The sequence below is a fragment of the Mus pahari genome, chromosome 4 (genome assembly GCF_900095145.1).
Source record: "Mus pahari chromosome 4, PAHARI_EIJ_v1.1, whole genome shotgun sequence".
Lineage (NCBI taxonomy): Eukaryota > Metazoa > Chordata > Mammalia > Rodentia > Muridae > Mus > Mus pahari.
Window position 1 is genome coordinate 48,850,922 of NC_034593.1, and position 20,409 is coordinate 48,871,330.

The following is a 20,409-nucleotide window of genomic DNA, read 5'->3' on the forward strand; positions in this document are numbered from 1 at the left end:
ACACACACACACACATACACACACACACATCATCTATGTCTATGTATGTATATACAGGTATACACACGCACACACACACACATACTTATGCATTAAATACACAGATCTTGCAGTAGGACCTGTGCAGTGCTTCCAGTAGAAAAATACATAAAATACATAAAATAAACAGAACATACACACATGCACACACCCCGCCCTGGCACAGGATTGGAATGTATGTTTACATGGCTTGTGCTCATTAAAATTTGAAGGACACTAAAAAGAAATTCATTTTAATACAGGTTTATGTTAACCTAAGAGTGTTAGGTTTCTACAAGATGTGGGGATTTAAATCTCTTACAGTAAGCTGAAATCTTTTAAATAAATCTAATTTAAGAAATATAGAGATGAATTTGACCCAGATAGTGCTGAAGGATAAGGCAGAATATAGTATTTCTGACTTTAACAGAGTGAGCATTACAGATCACTGCAAAAACACATTCTTACCACAAAGGACCCCGACCGGGATAGATTCTGCTACTGAGGGAGTGGCACTCACCATACTCTACTGCGGACTTGAGCGGCGCTTCAGCATGCGTAGAGCCAAAGGCATTTCGAACAAATCTTCTCCTTCGACGAAGATCATCCTCCCAGTAATCCAGGCGCCAGAAGTCATGCAGTTGACTAGATGTGGGAAATAAACGACATTAACGTTAGCACAAAAAGGCAAAACGAGAAATTTGTTTGTTCCCAAAAATGTAAAATGTTATTTCATTAGTATCTGGAAAATAGGAGCACTGTGTTTGTATGAGTATTTCTATTAAAATCAGACAGAAGTTAAAATAGCTGCATTATTCTCTTATATTGTAAATGCTTGACTCTTTTTTTTTTTTTTTTACAGTGTTCTTTTTCTCTAATAAAAGATTGATCATGGGGAGTTTAGTAATAAACAAAATATCACATTGCAAGCATTAATGGCAGTTTTCTTTCTTCTACAGTTTATTACAAGGTTGTAAATCACAGAGCAGACCTTACTACAAACAGTCTGCAACTTAATGACTGTGGCTTAGTAGACTGAATTAAGAAGAATAAAATATTGCCCATGTGGATTTGGTAGAGAAATGATTAAAATAATGTGCTGAAATATTCATTGAAGTAAGTCCCTGCTGCCCACAGCAACCTGAGAAAAGTGCAATTTTATCCATTATTAATAATACCAAATTAGTTGCAAAAATTTCCAGTATGTGGTAATTGTCTTTGTAAATTATTATTCTAATGTTAACAGTTCTCAAATGATTTTTACAGCTTTCATCTAATATAAACCATTAACTACCATGGTTATCACAAGATAACATTGTCTTCTACATGCTGAACCATTATTAAAACCCACAGTGCATTTCAGAAACTCTGAAACATGCTTGTTACATGTCTAATGCAGCATGTTTTTATGGAACTTGGCTTTCAATTTAACCCAATAAACACTGGTGGTAATACCTCGGCTTAAAAAGTTAGGTTTTCTGTTTATAAAATGTAGCCCAATACAGTAAATAAATAAATAAATAAATAAATAAATGATACTGTAACTTTTGTGAGCAGCACTATTCATAAAAATATGCAGAAAGCTTTCATTGCAGATTATATACAGTGTTTATGTCTCACTGCAGGGGAACACAGCAGAGGCTGCTTTTATTTTGCTTATTACTTGCATTTGTTTGTTTGTTTGTTTGTTTTCGAGACAGGGTTTCTCTGTGTAGCCCTGGCTGTCCTAGAACTCACTCTGTAGACCAGGCTGGCCTCGAACTCAGAAATTCGCTTGCCTCTGCCTCCCAAGTGCTGGGATTGATTAAAGGTGTGCGCCACCACGCCTAGCCCATTTACTTGCATTTGTAATACCATGTCTGGGATAAGTATATTTTCAACAGGGAGTCAATGGATTAATTTCAACTTTAGAACATGTCTACCTTGGAGATAATGAGATGGCTTAGGGGTTTATAATTCCAGTTTCAGAGTAGTCACTGTTCTATCGACATAAGGAGATACCATGATTAACACAACTTTTATAAAGGAAAGCTGGGAGCGTGCATACAGTTTCAGAGGCATAGTTCATAGCATCATGGTGGGGAGCATGGCAGCATGTGAGTGGGTGCTGGAGTAGTAGCCAGGCTACACCATAGGCAGAAAGGAAGACAGCAACACAGTGCCTGACATGGGCTTTTGAACCTCAAATCCCACCCCTGGTGTCACACTTCCAATTTCAAAAGTACACATTGTCTTTCATGGTCTCAATAATGTTTAAAAGTCCAAAGCTGCTTCTGAGACTCATGCCATTTTCTAATAACTGTAAGCTGCTGTAAAATCAAAGTAAAAAGGCAGATCACATGCTCCAACATACAGTGGCACAGAACATATATTACCATTCCAAAAGGGAGGAAAGGAAACATAGTAAGGAAATTCTGGACCAAAGCAGACCAAAACCCAGCTGGTCAAGCTCCAAACTCCACATTTCCATGTCTGATGTCAAACACCAAACCTTCAGATCTCCAACTCCTTCCAGTTTTGTTGACTGAAATACACTTTTGGGATGGTTCCATTAGCTGTTAGAAAACTTTCCTCAACAGGTATCCTGTGACTTGGACATTTCCAACATCCTGGGGTCTCTGAGGCAATCCAGGCTTCACTTTCACAGCATCACACAAGGTTCTCGGTCTCACAGAGCCTCCATTCAAGGATACCGCTATCACATGCCTCGCCTCAGCAGCTTCCCTCAGTCACGGAGGGATGTTTTCTGCATCCGTGGTAGAAGCCCCCAAGTTTTGCTGTTTGATGAGGCTGGAACTTGGCTTCTTGTTCAAATAAATCTGCATCAGCTTTCTGTTGGTGGTGGTTTCCTTCACAACTTAAACTTTTCTTTAATTCCTTTCCACAAGTTAGAAGCTTAGCTGAGTGAAGTATTGCCGGAGGTCACCACTCCTTTTATTCCATTCCAATAGGCTTTTCTTTAAACTTTGTATCTCCTTGAGCATTGGAATTAGCTACATTATATTTCCTGATGTTCCTCCTCTGCTCAAACTTCATTTTGTATTTTTCCTTGCTCAGCTTGCTAATAATGATGCAACACAGACAACATTAGCCTGTCTTGAAACCTCCTCTGCCAACACATTAATTCCAAACTCTTCAATCTAGCTTCAGGAGCATTTTTTTTAGGGCAAGGACAAAAAGCAGCCACATATTTGGCCAATATCACAAGCATAGGCTCTCAGTCACTTACTAATACTATTCCTGCCTAAAATTCCCTGAGTGTTCCTTTAGCACCGTTTTCCATGTCCTACTAGGATGGCCTATTAAGCTTTGCCTAGTGTGTACTATTGCTTTTCTAGTTCAAAGTTCCAAAGTCTTCCATATAACAACATGGTCAGGCTTGCCACAAAAATACCCCTCTCTTGGTACCAACTTCTGTCTTAGTCACTCTTCTACTGCTGTGAAGAGATACCATGGCCATGCTAACTCTTATAAAAAGAAAACATTTAATTGGAAGCTTGCTTACAGTTTCAATTTTTTTGTTTGTTTTGTTTTGTTTTTGTTGTTTTTGCTTGAGTTTCTTTAAAGGGGTAGGTTACTCTCATAAACTAGACTGAAGACTGAATTTACATGATAAAGCAAAACTGTTGTATATTTAGCAATAAAAATTATTCAAGAGAACAGATAAAAGATTAGGTCAGAACAAAGAGATACTTTACTAAATATACACATGATCACCTGGTCTTCCACTTGTGTTAAGTAAGATTATCAAGTATCATGGTAATCATGATAATCAAAAAGAAAAAAAAAAAAGAATTCTGTGTGAGCCATCTAACCCTGCCCAGATCAAACCAAAACATGTATCTGACAGACTGGTAATTAAAAATTGTTTTCACTTGAAGAGGCACAAATTATATAATGTATTTTTATGAAATCCATGTCTTCATATGGTGAATATATGCCAATAAAAGATTGCATATTAAAAAAATAGAACATGCATAGCAAATGGATGGAACTTCAGAATATCATCCTGAGTGAGGTAACCCAGTCCCCAAAGGAAATACATGGCATGTACTCACTTATAAGTGGATATTAGTCATAAAGTATAGGATACCTATGCTACACTCCATAGACCCAAAGAAGATAAACAAGAGTGACAACACAAGCAAGGATGCTTGACTTTTACTTAGAAGAGGGAATAAAACGGTCACAAGAGGCAGATGGAGGAAGGGAACTGGGTGGGAGAGGGCACGGGGAGGGAAATGTGTGTGTGGGTTCAGGATTAGGTACGGGGAGGAACAGGAGAGATTGCCAGAGGGCTATGATAATGAATGGAAATCTGCAACTCACATCGAGGTGGGGAGGTGGGGAACATCTTTAGGACATGAGAGACCTGGGATAAGGGAGGCACCCAAGAATCAATGGGGTAACCTTAGTTGCAACTCACAGCATTGGTTATATGGAACCTGCAGAGGCCACCTCCTGTAGCCAGACAGGAACCCCAGTGAAGTGATAGGGACACCAACCCATCCACAAAACTTTCAACCCTAAACTTATCCTATCTACAAGGAATGCAGGAATGGGGGATGGAGCAGAAACTGGGGGACTAATTAAGGGTGCTGAAGGGGTTAGGAACTCCACAGGAAGACCAACAGGGTCAACTAACCTGGACCCTTTGGGGCTATTGGAGACTGAACCACCAACCAAAGAGCAGTCACAGGCTGGACCTAGGCCTCCCTGTACATATTTAACAGATGTGTGGGTTGGTCTTTATGTTGGTCCCCAACAACTGGAGCAGGGGATACCTCAAAAGCTATTGCCTGTACGTGGGATATGTTCTTCTAGCTGGGCTGCCTTGTCTGGCCTCAGGTGGAGAGGATGTGTAAAACCCCACAGAGAATTGATATGTCAGGGTTGCGGGATACCCACATCTTCTCAGAGAAGGGGAGGGGGGGTATAACGGAAAGGGGAGTGACGGGTAAGGGGCAGTGAGCAGAATGTAAAGTTAATAAATAAATAAAAGAAGTGACCAGCGCAGTTGAGACAAAAGAAAACAAAAAAAGAGCAACAATAACAACAACAACAAAACCCAAACCAAACAACAACAAAACCAAAATACTGGTGTGTGCATCATTTGTCAGTTGGTCTTTCCATTCCTCCTTCCATCTCATCCCTCCCCTCCCTCTCTTCCTTTTCTTTCTTCCTTTCTTTCCTCCCTCCCTCCTTTTTTTTTTTTTTTTTTGGTAGTAATACCTAAGGATTAAAGCCAGGGCTTTGCATATGCTAGGCAAGTGCTCTATTACTGAGCTATACCTCAGGCCCTAAACTGTACACTTCAGTATTATACACTGAGAATTTGAGTACCTGAACTATATCAGTTGAATGGGTAGCTTGTAATGGTATATAAAGTACATTTTAATAAACCTATTATTAAGATAAACATGTCATAGTTTTCTCCTTTTGGGTACACTATAGATTGTACTTCTCCCATCCACTTTTCTTTTTCTTTTTCTTTACTTTTATTTTTTTTTTTAAGATTTATTTATTTATTACATGTAAGTACACTGTAGCTGTCTTCAGACACTCCAGAAGAGGGCATCAGATCTCGTTATGGTTGTGAGCCACCATGTGGTTGCTGGGATTTGAACTCTGGACCTTCGGAAGAGCAGTCGGTGCTCTTACTCACTGAGCCATCTCACCAGCCCTCCATCCACTTTTTTTTTTTCATTTTCTTTCTTTCTTTTCTTTTTTTTTTTTTAAAAGGAGATATGATCTTGTTATGTTGCTCAAGTTTGTTTGATCTTGTAGCAATTCCCCACCTCAGTGTGTCCAATGCTGGGAGATAGAGTTGGCCAACATGCCTAACTCTATGTACACATAGAAAAGCATGATGTGACTTCTTGGCCAGTTACTTGTGAGCAACAGCAAGTTATTTCCAGACAAGAGTCTCAGAACCAATGTATAAAGTGCCATAACCCTTTCCTGCCACATGCCATCTTGTATCTAAGATGTTAGAGTGACTTCTGTGAGCAGAGCCTTCCTGAGGGCCTACTGGACATGGGTGCGAATCCCTGAGATGCTCAGGTTGTTTGTCACCTCAGTATAATCCAATAGTTGTTAGAACAGTAGCTGCATCAGGCCAATGAGCAGGACTCTAATCACTACATATGCTAGCTTATTTAGTCCTCATCAACACCAAATGAGAAAAGCACCATTACTGACCAACCCTATAAGAAAGGAAATGGAGGCCAGGTCGGGTTGATGTTCTCCAGAGCAAGCAGCCACTTAGTGGCAGTCTGATGAGCAAGTGTGTGTGCCGTGGCAGTCTGATGAGCAAGTGTGTGTGCCGTGGCAGTCTGATGAGCAAGTGTGTGTGCCGTGGCAGTCTGATGAGCAAGTGTGTGTGCCGTGGTAGTCTGATGAGCAAGTGTGTGTGCCGTGGTAGTCTGATGAGCAAGTGTGTGTGCCGTGGTAGTCTGATGAGCAAGTGTGTGTGCCATGGCAGTCTGATGAGCAAGTGTGTGTGCCGTGGTAGTCTGATTTCCTAGCTATCCTCCATGCAAAGGCAATTGAGAAAATGAATTTTCCTGAGGATGTGACATTGCAGGCAACTGTTTCCTGCCTCCTTCCAAGCATAGACAGCCACCCTGGATGAACACTGGTACTTATGGAAGAGATACAGTGAACTTTGAAAACTCATATTAATATCATCTAGTAATTTTTAGGAGAGATATATTTATTTTATTTTAAAAACTCTTATTAGTATGCCATTCATTGTCACCCCATAAGATAGATCTTATTTCTACTATCAATGTGAAGGGGAGGCATGTCTATTTGATAAGAGGAAGGAAAATCATGTAAGAGAAAAACCTTTATACTTTCCTAAAAGTAATTATTTCAAAGGCCTCAAGGACTTATGTTTGGATCTGTGCCAAAAGAAAGGCCTTTGTAGAGTCTGGGTTTGATATGTTTGATTTTTTATATTTGCTTTTAATTTTCCTTTTGTTTTCCTCAGAGGAGTCTTTTATTTCTTTGTTTGTGTTTTTTATTTTTGTTCTTTTTTGTGCTTTTTTTGAGACAGGGTTTCTCTGTGTATCCCTGGATGTCCTGGAACTTGATTTGTAGACCAGGCTGGCCCTATCACAGGGTGGTCTAAGGAAGGAGTCCCTCAAGATGCCAGTCACGCAACAGGGGGAGCTGAACGTTCCATTTATCCACACGACACCCTTTCATATTCCTTTGGAATGGAATGACCTCTTCATATTTCAGAACAGCTCTGGGTTGCTATCTGCACAGTTGAGTTTGAATTTGAAGTCCTCCAGATTCATGTTTTGCATCAGGACCATTTTGGTTAGTGTTCAGTAATCACACAAACTAGTATTTTTACAAAGCAATGTGCAATGAAGATGCCATGCATCACACAGGTAACAAAGAAGCAAAAGACACTATCGAGCATACATCTAATTTTGTCCATAAGACATATACATCCCCTATAAGAAAACAAAAGAATATTGTTTTTAGACCTTAGAAAAGGAGTGGGCCTCTAAGACAATTCCTAGAGATGAAACTATTCTCCTCCTCTTCCTCCTCCTTCTTCTATTTTGCTTGAGTTGGTTCTTTTCCAACTTAGATTTCAGTGCATTGGTGTGTGCCTACCAAGTAACCATAAGCCTTCGGATCCCGATGCAAAATCTCAATGTATTAGTCTCCTTGCATTACTATAGAAAGTCAGTGATATCATACAGAATACAAATATGAGCAATTTTAGATAAGTTTGTAACTGTTGACTTGTAAATGGAAAACCGAAGCAGAAGGTTGCTTGTGATTGTTCCTACTGAACCACTGCTATTGTCCTTCCTGCACACAGGCCCTAGTCCACTCTCACCAAATCCCCATTAATGAAAGCACCATTCCATAGAATTATACACAGAAATGCAATTAAGTCATGTGGATAAGTACTGTGACAAATTCATATACATAAATATATTTAAGGAGTGTATAGTAAAAAAACAACAGAATCTTAATGACCTAGTTTGGTATTCGGTGACAGAGATGAAATCTTCACCTATTATAAACAGATTAATTTCACTTTTCTATGGTTTACAATGGGGAAGCCAGAAGTTACCTTGTAAAAACATTTCAGTAATACATGATCCCATCTCATCTGAGGCAGTCTTACTTTGTAGTCCAGGATAGCCTCTGAGTCACTTTGTGGCTGAAGCTAGTCCTGACATCCTGGCGATCTTTCTACCTTAGCTTCCCAAGTGTTAGGATTACAGCCCTGAACCACCCTAGTGGGATTGATATGTTCTGTATACTATTTGTTTGCTTGGTTTTTGTTTGTTTGTTTGAGACAGGGTTTCTCTGTCCTAGAACTCACTCTGTAGACCAGGCTGGCCTCCAACTCACCGAGATTTGCCTGCTTCTGCCTCACAAGTGCTGGGATTAAAGGTAAGCACCACCTCAGCCTGGAGTTTTGTTATTTTTTATTTATATACACTTCATAAAGTGCCTATATTAAATATACTCTGTATGATATAGTACAACAGTGTATAAATACACATTATATAATATATACACATTATGTATACAGTACAGCATACAAACCTCACACACTAAAGACAAGGCTTATCATGTGTGAGAGGGCAGGTAACTAACACATCTGAATGGGCTTATGGAGTGTTCTCTCTGACTTTGAGTCTTCATTCTGAATCACTCCTTCCCTGCTCTGTGTGTTAGTGAAGCTGGGCCTGTAACTACATCTCCAGTCTTCTTCAGTGTACAAGAAGGAAGTAAGCATCAAAAACAAGAAGTCTTTTGCAGAGCCTCTAGAAAGCTGGAATGGCAGCCAAAGCCTCTGGTACATGCTTAGTGGTTTAAGAACTTTCAGCAAAGTTTAAGGAACCACTACTCTTGCTAACTTTACACACTTGTTTAGCAATAACAGCAACCAAATAACACCATGTATGTTGATAATATGATTCAGAAAAAGTAGAGATAATGCAGATTTGAAATGCTTCAAAGAAATACTATAGGCTAGGCCTAGCGGGGCAGGCCTGTGAGTCCAGCTATTCAGGAGGTTCAGGCAGGGAGATTTAAAGTTCAAAGCCTGTACTACAGAGTGTAACACTGTTGATGGGGTAAGGGGGAGGGAGGGAGAGAGGGAGGAAGGCAGGGGGGAGGGCTACCCCCACAAAATACCCAGCAGAAAATATAAACATTTAAATAAAAGTAATTTTCTTCATGACTTTGATAAAAACAAAGTCATTTTCAAACAATACAAATCAACAAAAACAAAATAAAATCAACTAATCAACCAAAACCTTCTGAAGGCTTATTTTTCACAGGATGCTATAGGCAAGAAAGATGGCCAGTGATCATTTATTTTCAGGACATGCAGAATCACTAGCATAGCCTCCCTAGTATGGCACAGCATGAGAAAGGGCTTTCTGAACTTGAGCCTCTTCCTAGCACAGGCATTTCTGACAGATAGCACTGTTCCTTCTCTGTACAGACATCAATTCTTTAATTGTTCTCTTGTACTGCTGCACATACTGAAATTCTGCTAGTTACAGATTCAGGGAACTCTAATCCACTGAATTCAGCACTCCCCATCTTATATCTTCCATGTGGATGTCTCTAAATGAATTGAAATATTAAAAAAAACTGTTAGGTCCATATTTTTCATTTATGCAGAACTAACTGGGCATCAACTGCACTGATTTTTATAGCAAAGATATTAACAATGAAAAGTCAACACATACACATATATGTAGTTTACAGAAGATAAAAAGCAAAGAAAGGCCAAAGGTCAGGTCACATATTAGAGAACATGACACCCCTAAACCACCAAAACCTACCACAGCAAAAGAACAGAGATGAAATAATAAAATGAGCATCCTCTGCTAGGAGTGGAGCCATGCACAAAACAGACCACTCTATCTGTGTGCTCTTTTCCTTTGCAGAATCCAATAAACTGTCATTATATTCCTTCTAAATGGTCCCATTACTAGGATTCTATAACAACAGCCTAATCTCTTGATAATTATAATAAATGCTTGTAATCAAAGTAGGGACCATTTAGAAACGGAAGGAGAAAAGCTGTTTTCTATCAAACTCACTATAGCTCCCTGACCTCTGAAGCTTTCAGCTACAGTGCAGCTTCCCATCCCATTTTGCTCAAATAAATATTTAAGAAAACCTCAGCTCAATGAGACTTTGACCTGAGGCATTTTAGCATAACTTTTTGTTTCAGTTAAAAATATGTTAACAATTAAAATAAATAGACATGTTTACTTTAGTGCACACATTCTAGAATAAGTGATAAATGACTTGATCAGAGACAGTATATCCTCAGGGAGCAAACATAATAGTTACTTTAGAAAATGACAGTGTGGTGATGAGCTACCCTCTCAAGGTGGCTTTAAGGAAGTCTCATTTTCCTGGAGCACAGTACAGTTCAGTGCAGAAGTTGGGTCTGGGCTTTCTTGATAAGCAGTGCTAGGCCATGGAAGTAATTTAAGGCTGGTAACGTGACAGGAAATGACTACATAGGATCAGGGTGGCTTTCATCTGCATGGATCTCACTTGTTAGCCGTGAACAGCAAGAAGCCAGCTGTGATGGTGATAGGAAGAAACTATCAACCTGGGCTACAGCCAAGGGGGAACTTTTCAGTCTTTGTTGTTGTTGTTTGTTTTGTTTTTGTTTTTAATCATTTATTTACTTATTTATTTATTTACACTCCATATTTTATTCCCCTCCTGGTTCACCCTCCAACTGTTCAGTCTTTTTTTTTTAAAGTAGAGATTTTTAATAAGATGTAACAAAAAATGATCCTAAATGATTCTAAATGTTCATATTTCTATACAGGCTTTCCACCAACTGTCAAAAGTGATGGATCTGATTTATAATCAAAACTTTTGTGCTCAGTTGTGAGAATAAACAGAATTATGAGGAGAAAATTAACAAAGAGAAGGAAAATATAAAATACAGTGCCTTCAAGGCAGAGGCAGCTATGCTTTACGTGGTATTCCCAGAGGCTCTGAGGGAGCTTGGAACAGCACATTGAAAAGCAGGATCCTTTGTGAAAACTTGTACATTTATTTAACTAAGTACAATCTCTGAAAATGACCTTTATCCAACCCTTCACCATGGTCTTACAATGATCTAAAATGACTGCCAGACACCCTTTAAAGAGCATTACTTAAATAAAAGTCATTATCAGGGGGCAGTAGTTAAAGCAGGGGCACGAGGAACAGGTCTTTGGTAACACACTCAGCATCTTTGTCATAGAGTGACAAGCAATAGAAACCATCTTAGTATTTTGAACGGCTAGGGTCAGTGTGATCTTTACATTCACAGGGGCTTATTCACTGCTTGATGGAAGTAACTGTCAAAGAGAAAGGATTTACAAAACAGAAATGCTGCTTAAGACTTAAAATTTTATATGCAAGAGTTTTAAGTGGCGGTTTCCTTAAAACAAGTGTCATCTAAATAAAATATTTTGTATTTACAAAATTTAGTCATTTTGTAAGCTTAATAGGTTAATTTTCATAAATCACCGCCCCACTGCAAACCAAGCATTTGACCATGTCTACATCTCCTCTTTTAATTTATATCCTGTACAAAATCTCCCAGTGATCAGGAGTGAATAGGCAGGAAAAGCATAGATAAGAACAACTGAGAAGTGGTAAAAATGCAGCACGCTGTGCAGTCTTTTAACTCATTCATTACTTTAAAAGATGTTTCTGTTTCAGTTAGCAACACAGGTCATACTCTAGGAGAGACGGATTTTCCCCTATTAAGAGGATGATTAGTCCAGTAAATTACGGCTTTCAGATGAAGCCGGCTGTTATATCTCTGTGCTGGGAAGGGGATAGGAGGTTCATTTCAGCACAAGGTAATTATGTGGGGCAGTGTGTTACCATTTATCATGGCTGAAAGATGACACTCACTGCTAGCCAAGGGAAGCTGCTGCTCAGAGGCCCCCATCTAGATCAATACACCATGAATTTTTTTTTTCCTGGCAAAAAAGTAATTATACAACAGAAACTTCCCAATCAATACCTTCCCAGGCTAACACAGATTCTACTATGTCAGCCATCACCTAAGTTCACCAATTAAATACAAATTAAGGTTTGTTTTTTTTTTTTTCATGATGTTAGTCATATTTTTCAGTGTTACTTTAAATCTTAACTACTGGTTCCTGGTAAGTAAGAGAGTGCCATTGGCTTATGTTTATTGTTTGTATGGTAATAAAGCATACCAGGTTTCTCTTGACTGTATAGCAAGGTATGAAAGTGGCCATTGATCAACTAAGGACTATTGCTTGTTTGTTTGTTTTTAAGAAATGACAATTCATGTGGAAACCTGTCCACACTGAACACAACGGAGAGCACTGCAGGAGCAGATAGCAGTTGTCCAGTCAGGACTATGACCTTCTCTAGCGACTAAGATCTACAAATAGCATGCTGAATGTTTTGAAATACACATTTTAATTTTTCAATATAAAAACCTATCTTTAGACAGGGCATTAGAAAATGTATAGTTATACACAGGCATTATGTATATACACATATACACACATGTGGATGAAAACAGATGTTAAAATCATCTAAAAATCCGTCAAATTGTCAATTTGACAACTGCTTTCTCTGAGATAGAGTTTAGTCTTATAAACTAATCTAATATATCAGAAAAGGTTAAAGGGCAAGAAAAAAATCACTACTTCAGTGAAAAAAAATTTGACATCCAATTTTCAAGCTGATTTATCAGTGGGAAGCTAAAATGGATAGGCTGCCATTACTGGGGAGCAGCCTGTCTAAGAAAGCTGTTACAAAACCTCCCATTTTGATTTAGCCACATTAATCAATACAAACCTATACTGTTTCAATTTTTAAAACATTGATCTGCTGTAAGCTTAGTTCAGCCACATCTATCAACAATCGTAAAATACTCAATATATTTTTAAATACTGGCACAGAAATAAAATGATAAAATGAAATTCAGGTTTATTTGTCATGATGGTTCATAATTGCTATGAAATAACAGTTTAATCTAGTAAGAAACTGAGTTACTATTTTCATATGCCAGAAGATTAACACGTTTTCACTCTGTCTGTTCCTCCATTAATACTGAAAACAGTTGTTAAAAGTAAGAGCAGAACACTGAAAGAACCTCAGACTTTGCAGTGAAGATATCTGAGGAGCAAGGAAGTCTGGTTTTTTTTTTTTTTTTTTTTGGGGGGGGGCGTCCAGACAGGGTTTCTCTGTGTAGTTCTGGCTTTCCCTGAACTCTCTTTGTAGACCAGGCTGGCCTTGAACTCACAGAGATCCGCCTGCCTCTGCCTCCTGAGAGCTGGGACTGAAAGACTGCACCACCAATGGCTTTTTTGCTTTTGTTTTTTTCCGAAGGAAGATTATTTAAATATACATTTTAATTTAAACTATATGCATTAAATGGTTAATATAATAAGTGTTTTGTTCAAGTCATTTGCAATGTTCTTGAAGATAAAGGTAGAAAAAAATCAGAATGCTTTACCCCTAAATCTATTAAGGATCCAAAGGGAATGACGACTGTTCTAATATGGAATAATCTTGCCTTGAAAACAGTCCCAATTTATAGCATTCAATTTCATAACCTGCAGTGTCTATAAGTGCATTTTATATTACCTATTCCTAAAGCATTCTCATTAAAATCTAGCATGTCAATATTATATGATGCTATTACATTTACTGGGGATTTCTACAAAAAGTCAGATCAAACAATAGGAAACAACACTGAAAAGCTGAGGGACGTGTGTAAGTGAAAAAGAATGACGCTATTAATGAGGTCTCCTTTGCCATATGTACATGATGTACATGGCACTGATGAGCCTTGTGCAAAGCCAGCTCAGTGGACACATCAACATCAAGTGAGTTTTTGGTGTACCAGGCACATGTCAAAGAATGAAACATCTCCATACGTGTTAGGTAGAGAAAATATAACTTTCCTTAGAAGATTTCAATGGATAGGTGGTACTTGCTCCTTAGGGCTCACCTTGATAATGTGATACATGCAGATAACGTGCAGTGATCAATCAGAATGAGCACGGGCCCCTCCTAGAATACTTTCATTTCCTTATGTGGACAAGCTCCTGGAACTTTAAGACATATACGATAAACTCTAAACTATGCCATCTGCCCATTCTGTGTAGCACTGAAATTTACTCCTTGTACCTCAACTTATTTAAAAAAAAAAACACTAATTTTTAATGTTTAACCCAGAAACTTATCATTTATAATTGTTGTCTGGGTAGAAGTTAAATGCTTATACAAAAGAAACACAATGCTAAAAACTCATATAAATTTATAACAAAATTTTTAATGTTTCTGTTTCAGAATAATGAAAAGAAATCCTTCAGATACATAAACTCAAAGTGACTCTAATTTCCAAAGTCTAAATTTATAACCCCGACTGACTGTAAAACTTACTGAAAGTCTTACTATACCAAAGACTCAAAAAAGGTCTACGTACCCAAAGAACAAAAGTGACATCACTAGGAGGGAAGAGTGACACAATTTAGGGTTTCAGACAGGGACCAGTGTTAAGAGTGTCATGGGACACTTGCAAGAAACAATGGTATTGATGAGGATAGTGGGTTAAGACCCGGTACTGGGTTTAGTGTCTCTGGAATGTGAACTAGCCCAGCCCATGATGTCTCATGCACCTCTGAACTGTGCTCTCCTACATACTGCCTTGGGAGTAACGTGCTGTTTACTGCAAGTGTGCAACCCCTCCAAGAGTCCATTAGCGAGGTGCTAATTGCCATCAGTATATTACAATCATGTTTACTTTTCTTTCTAAATTCTGGCCTTTTCTTTGATTTCTTAGCCAGTGGATTCTTAAAGAGTGTGAGGTGCACCTACTGGGTCATAAAATGCCTAATTAACTGATTGAAGAGTTTTCTTAATTAGGCAATTTGACTTTTTTTTTTTTTTAAACAAAGTCCAATTCTGGGTTCCTCTGATATGTATAGTCTTTTAATTCTAATTTCTCTAAATGATTAAGTCACCAGTATTCATATTAATATGGAGTAACACATATGTCCTATAAATATTAATTCAACAGGTAAGCAGAAAACACTGTGGTATGGACCCGAGCCCTCTGGTCTGAAAGCTAATGAAAAGCTAATGGCATAAGGAAGTTCCGTGCTCTGAGTACTGTTCACAGCAGAGTTTAATGTGCATTTTTCCTGGCAAAGCTTAAAATTTGAAGTATTTTACAAAAGGAACTAAATGTCCTTTGCTACTTAAATTAACCATTTTCATTTTTAGTGCAATTTAGATCCTTATACATTTTTTAGTATTATAAACATAATTATTAACCAGATAACAGAAATAATTACAATACTAAAATTAATTTGTTATAGCCTATCCCTTGTAAGGATATCAGTCAATTAGAACAAATTCTGATTCTCATTATCTACTTCCAGGATTTGGTAGAAATGACAAGAAAAATAAATTTCAAGAATTCATTCACTTTACAATCATTTATTCACAATTTTTATGTGTAATCAATGAGATCTGAAAGACATTATTTCCTACCTCAGAGGTATTATGTTACATAAAAGAAAGAGTAAGAGAACTACTTATCTGCCTTTTATTCACGTAGCATGTGTTCATTCTTTTAGCTTCCTCACACATAAATATAAAAGATTACCCATGGTGCTTTGATACACGCTGGAGGGCTGGGCATGATGGCAGGCACCTGGGATCCAGTGCTTGTGAGGCTGAGCCAGGACGGTGGTGAGCTTAAAGACTGTAGGAGTTATGTACTGGATCTTGCCTGCCACCCCACCCCCCCATACACACACACACACACACACACACACACACACACACACACACACGACATATAAAAATGTGTTCTGAATATTACCGTAATGAGAACAGCACAGTGATAAGGAAAAGGCAAAGATATTCCTCATTTCCAATGAGGCATACTGCTATTAGCCTCTAGCTTAAGGAGGCACAAAGCAAATAAGAAATCATGAGGAAAAGAATCCACTAGATACAGGCAATGTGTCATCAGGATGTCAAAACTAATATGAATATTAACTAAGCTCACATTAATCACCCATAGGTAGGTACTATGTGGCGTGTTTCTCTTTCTCTAGCACCCCACGACCTTGCCTGAACATCCAGTATCATAGAGAAGAAGGCCTATTACCTCTGTCATGGCTACAGAAATATTTGTTCTGCTTGAGTCCCCATTAATTTAGTTTTACAATTGAAGAATAGTAAGACAAAGTTGAACAAAAACCCACCAATTTGATAAATATAAGAAAATACAAGTAAAATAACTAGCATACAAAATAAAAAAAGTACAGGGCAGGCTATTTTATGAAGGACTGGTATGTTTAAATTCTTTTTATTATGAACTTGCAATTCTGGTTTGGAAGTACCAGAGGCAGGTCGTGACCTCTCAAGATGCATTTCCTTATCTGTAAAATTGAGTTGCGACAGTACAGAGCCAGGCCTAATCGTTGGCTGTGCAATCAAGAGCCTCTTTGATTGAATTTGAACTCTGCTTTCAGTCTTATCTTTTGTTATAACCATTCTCATACTCTATCCTGGTTAATGGTTAATTTAACATATCTCAAATATCCCTGATGTTTTAATCCTAAGTCATTACTTAGAACTAGAAATCTGAACTTTTTTTTTTAACTAACACTATAGGCTAGTTAATAACTCATCCCAACAATAAGAACTGCTTTACAGTAATGTTACCATAACTAAAGGACTGGCATACTCTCATAGATTAGAGGACAGAAAGCTCCCCTGAGCTAGGAGTTACCATCCACAGAGCAGAGGCCTGCTGCATCCTATTGAGGGCAGTGACTGTTAAGTAAACTACAGTTAGCTAACAGGACTCTAATAGAGGGCCAGCAAAGTATACAGTCTAAAAAGACAATGTACCTCAATCCTCAATCTTTGAGAATTAATGTTATAACTCCTTTCTATTCAATTACTGCACCACCAACAGAAAAAAAAGGGTAGAGAAAAACCATGTGTCGCTTTCGATAAGATGACAAAAATCTACACATACTCAGTATAAAAACTTTTTACAAACTACATAAAATAAGGCAGGACTTATCCTTAGTCTGATAAAGAAAATATATTAAAAACCAAATGTAACAAAGCCTCATAAAATATCTAAATTATGGTAAAATACTGAAACTTTCCTTGCTACCAGGACACAGAAAGAACCTCACTGTCACATTCCATGAAACAATACTCTGAGATCTTAGCACAGCAGAATTCAGAGTGCTAGCAAGTCAGAGAAGGAGCAATGCTGCCAGTGTCTCAGGTAATACTGTGCTAACCTGAGCAGACCAAAAAATGTCCAGTTCTATGACCCATGAGTGTTTGGCAGGATTACTGGATAAAGATCTACATATGACAACAACTACATTCTGTTCATCAGTCTCAAACTCACTCTTAAATTAAAAATACAGACATAATTACTACAGCTTCAAAAAGAACATCAAATCCCTAAAAGTAAAACTTATGAAAAGACGTACAGAACCTTCATGTTGAAATCTATCTATCATCCCCAAGACAACCGAGAGACAACTTACATGAGCAGAGGAGTTTCATACACATACACTTGCATACCATTTTTACGAAGCTGTCAATGCTCTTCAACATATTCTATAGAGTCAATGAAATTTCAGCACTTTTCCCAGAAGTGCAAAGGTCAGATAAACAAACACATCACTGAAAATAAGTCAGTTGCCAGGCTTATTTAAAAAATTATAGCAGGAGCAAGAGAGGTAGCTCAGCAGTTAAGAGCACTGACTGCTCTTGCAGTCCTAAGTTCAATTCTCAGCAACCACATAGTAGCTCACTATCATCTGTAATGGGATCTGATGCCCTCTGTTGGTGTTTCTGAGGAGAATGACAGTGTACATATAAAATGAGTAAATAAATCTTAAAAAAAAAAAGGAGAGAGTCCCTTTTCCTTAAATAATAATAAAAAAAAAGTTATAGCAATCAAGAGAGCTGGGTTCAAAAGTAGACTAAAGAGGGCTGGAAAGATGACTCAGCAGTTAAGAACACTTGCTGCCATTGGTAAGATAGTTATGTTCCTGTAAGTGGCCCTTCACCCACATTTCTGTAAGTGTTCCTAATGGCATTTATTCTGTCAAAAGGAAAATACAGGGGCCTAGCTGGCAAGAAGAAGGGGATCACCAGAGATGGAAAATGGACCTCGAAATAATAGAAGTGAATATGATCAAATTGCATTATCTATATGTATGAAAATATCACAATGAAACCCATCATTATATATAATTAATAAATACTAATAAAACATTCAAAAAAAAAAAAAAAAAGAACACTTGCTGCACTTGCTGAATGGAGTAGGGTTCTCAGTACCTACATATGGTGGCTCATAACAACCCATAACTTCAGCAACAGGGCATCTGATGCCCTCTTCTGGCCTCTGTGGATACCCACACTTATTAGCACATGTTCCCACAAAGACATGATTAAAAATAAAATAGACAACTGGCTCAGGGTCCTGAAAAGTAGGTCCAGGAAGTAAAGACTGACCCTCCTTATACAGGATATTACACAGGATAACAAGGATGGCCCTTTTAATATATAAGGCTGGGTCTTACTAGCTGGCAGAAGCACCAACACTGACCTTGCCTCCTGGGCACAATTCCAAATAGGTCGCGAGTGCAAAGTCAACGTCAAAGTGCTACGCTTTGAGAAGAACACTTAGAACATCTTCACAGTTTACAAGATATTTCCAGAAGCAAAATCACTCCAATAAAAGAAAAGGTGATATGGACTGGAAAATCAGCTCAAAACAAAAAGGAAGGTGAGTGGTGGGGAGGAGAATTATGAATACACACTTCCACGGAAGCTCAGATCCAGAACACACTATGAATTGCTACAGAGGTATCAGAATAACAATTTCTCAACAGAAGATCCAGTCAGGGGCTGGAGAAGACAGCTCAGTGGTTAGGAATGTAGACTGTTTGCAGAGGACCCAAGCTCCCAAAGCCCATGTCAGATGGCTCATGATCATCTTTAACTTCTGCTTCCAGAGGCATGCAATTCTTCCAGTCTCCACATGGGTACTTACACTCACAAACACATATAGCACCACAGCCACACACAGAATTAAACAACAAAACAATCTTTTTTTTACAAAGGTCAAGCAAAAGACATAAACGAACACGAGACAAATGACACTACTGGTCATTAAAAGCAGTACTTGAAGTGTTTAAGTTATAAGAAAATTGTAATTGATAGTATAATGCAAAGTATTATACTGACTGCCAAATGGTTGTGTGGAAAAAGACAGAAGTGCAGGGATGTAGAGAAACAGTTTGGAAACTTAAGTAGAAAAGTTACACATGTTTATACTATGGCACAACGATTGTTATCCTAGCTGTTCTTTATATGTATGTTTCTATCTATCTATCTATCTATCTATCTATCTATCTATCTATCTATCTATCTATCTATCTATCTATGTGTATTATATACATATATATACATATATATATACATATTATACACACATATATAAAATAAAACAATAGGAAACATGTACATGAGTCATCAGAGGACCCTTATTCATAATATTAAAAATCTGGGCAACAGATAAATTCAGATACAGTCATGTAATATATTTCTAAATACCAATTAATATTAATTGTTCTAAAAAACTTATGTTATGTGGGCTAATGTCTCAAATATTAGACAAACAACTAGAGAAATAAGTTCATGTTAAGAGATTTTATACATGAATACAAAAGTAGGTAATAAGTATGTACTCCTTAAATTTAGGAAATTGGTTTCAATGCTTAGGTTCCCTCAAGTACAAACAATTGCTTGTATTTGGTTACCTTTGATGGGACAAGAGAATGATGGGGTGTGTTCCTAGAGTTTGGTAGCCCTGTTTCTTCACCTAGTATGTCACTCAAGGAGTGTCCATTTTTCAATCTCACTATTTATAATGTGTACTTCTTCTGCTCTAGATCACACTTCACATAAAGGGGGAATTCCATGTGAAGTCTTCTTCTACGCTGGTCATCCGTAGTGCATGTCACTGTGTATTTTAAATTTAAATATACCCATCTTATATGAGTTAAAATCAACATAAGCCACCAGAACTCTTAATTTCCCTCCCAGTGTGTGTGCATGTCTAAGAATATGCGCTTGTTGTACATATGTGCATGCATGTGTGGATGGTGCATTCCTTTGTGCTGGGAGTATGTAGGCCAGATGTCAGGGTGTCTTCCTCGGTTGCTGCTTCTTTTCTTTTCTTTTCTTTTCTTTTCTTTTCTTTTCTTTTCTTTTCTTCTTTTCTTTTCTTTTCTTTTCTTTTCTTTTCTTTTCTTTTCTTTTCTT

At 37.8% G+C, this 20,409-nt stretch overlaps 1 protein-coding gene across 8 annotated transcripts in view; it reads right to left on the reverse strand.

Annotated features, from left to right (window-relative positions):
- The window catches only part of Nbea (neurobeachin), a 554,101-nt gene that overhangs the window by 198,962 nt on the left and 334,730 nt on the right, over window positions 1-20,409 (reverse strand). For all 8 annotated transcript variants that reach the window (XM_029537485.1, XM_029537487.1, XM_021195277.2 and 5 more), the window contains one exon: window positions 539-663. In XM_029537485.1, coding sequence (XP_029393345.1) covers window positions 539-663 — 125 coding nt within the window. The remainder of the gene's footprint in view (window positions 1-538; window positions 664-20,409) is intronic.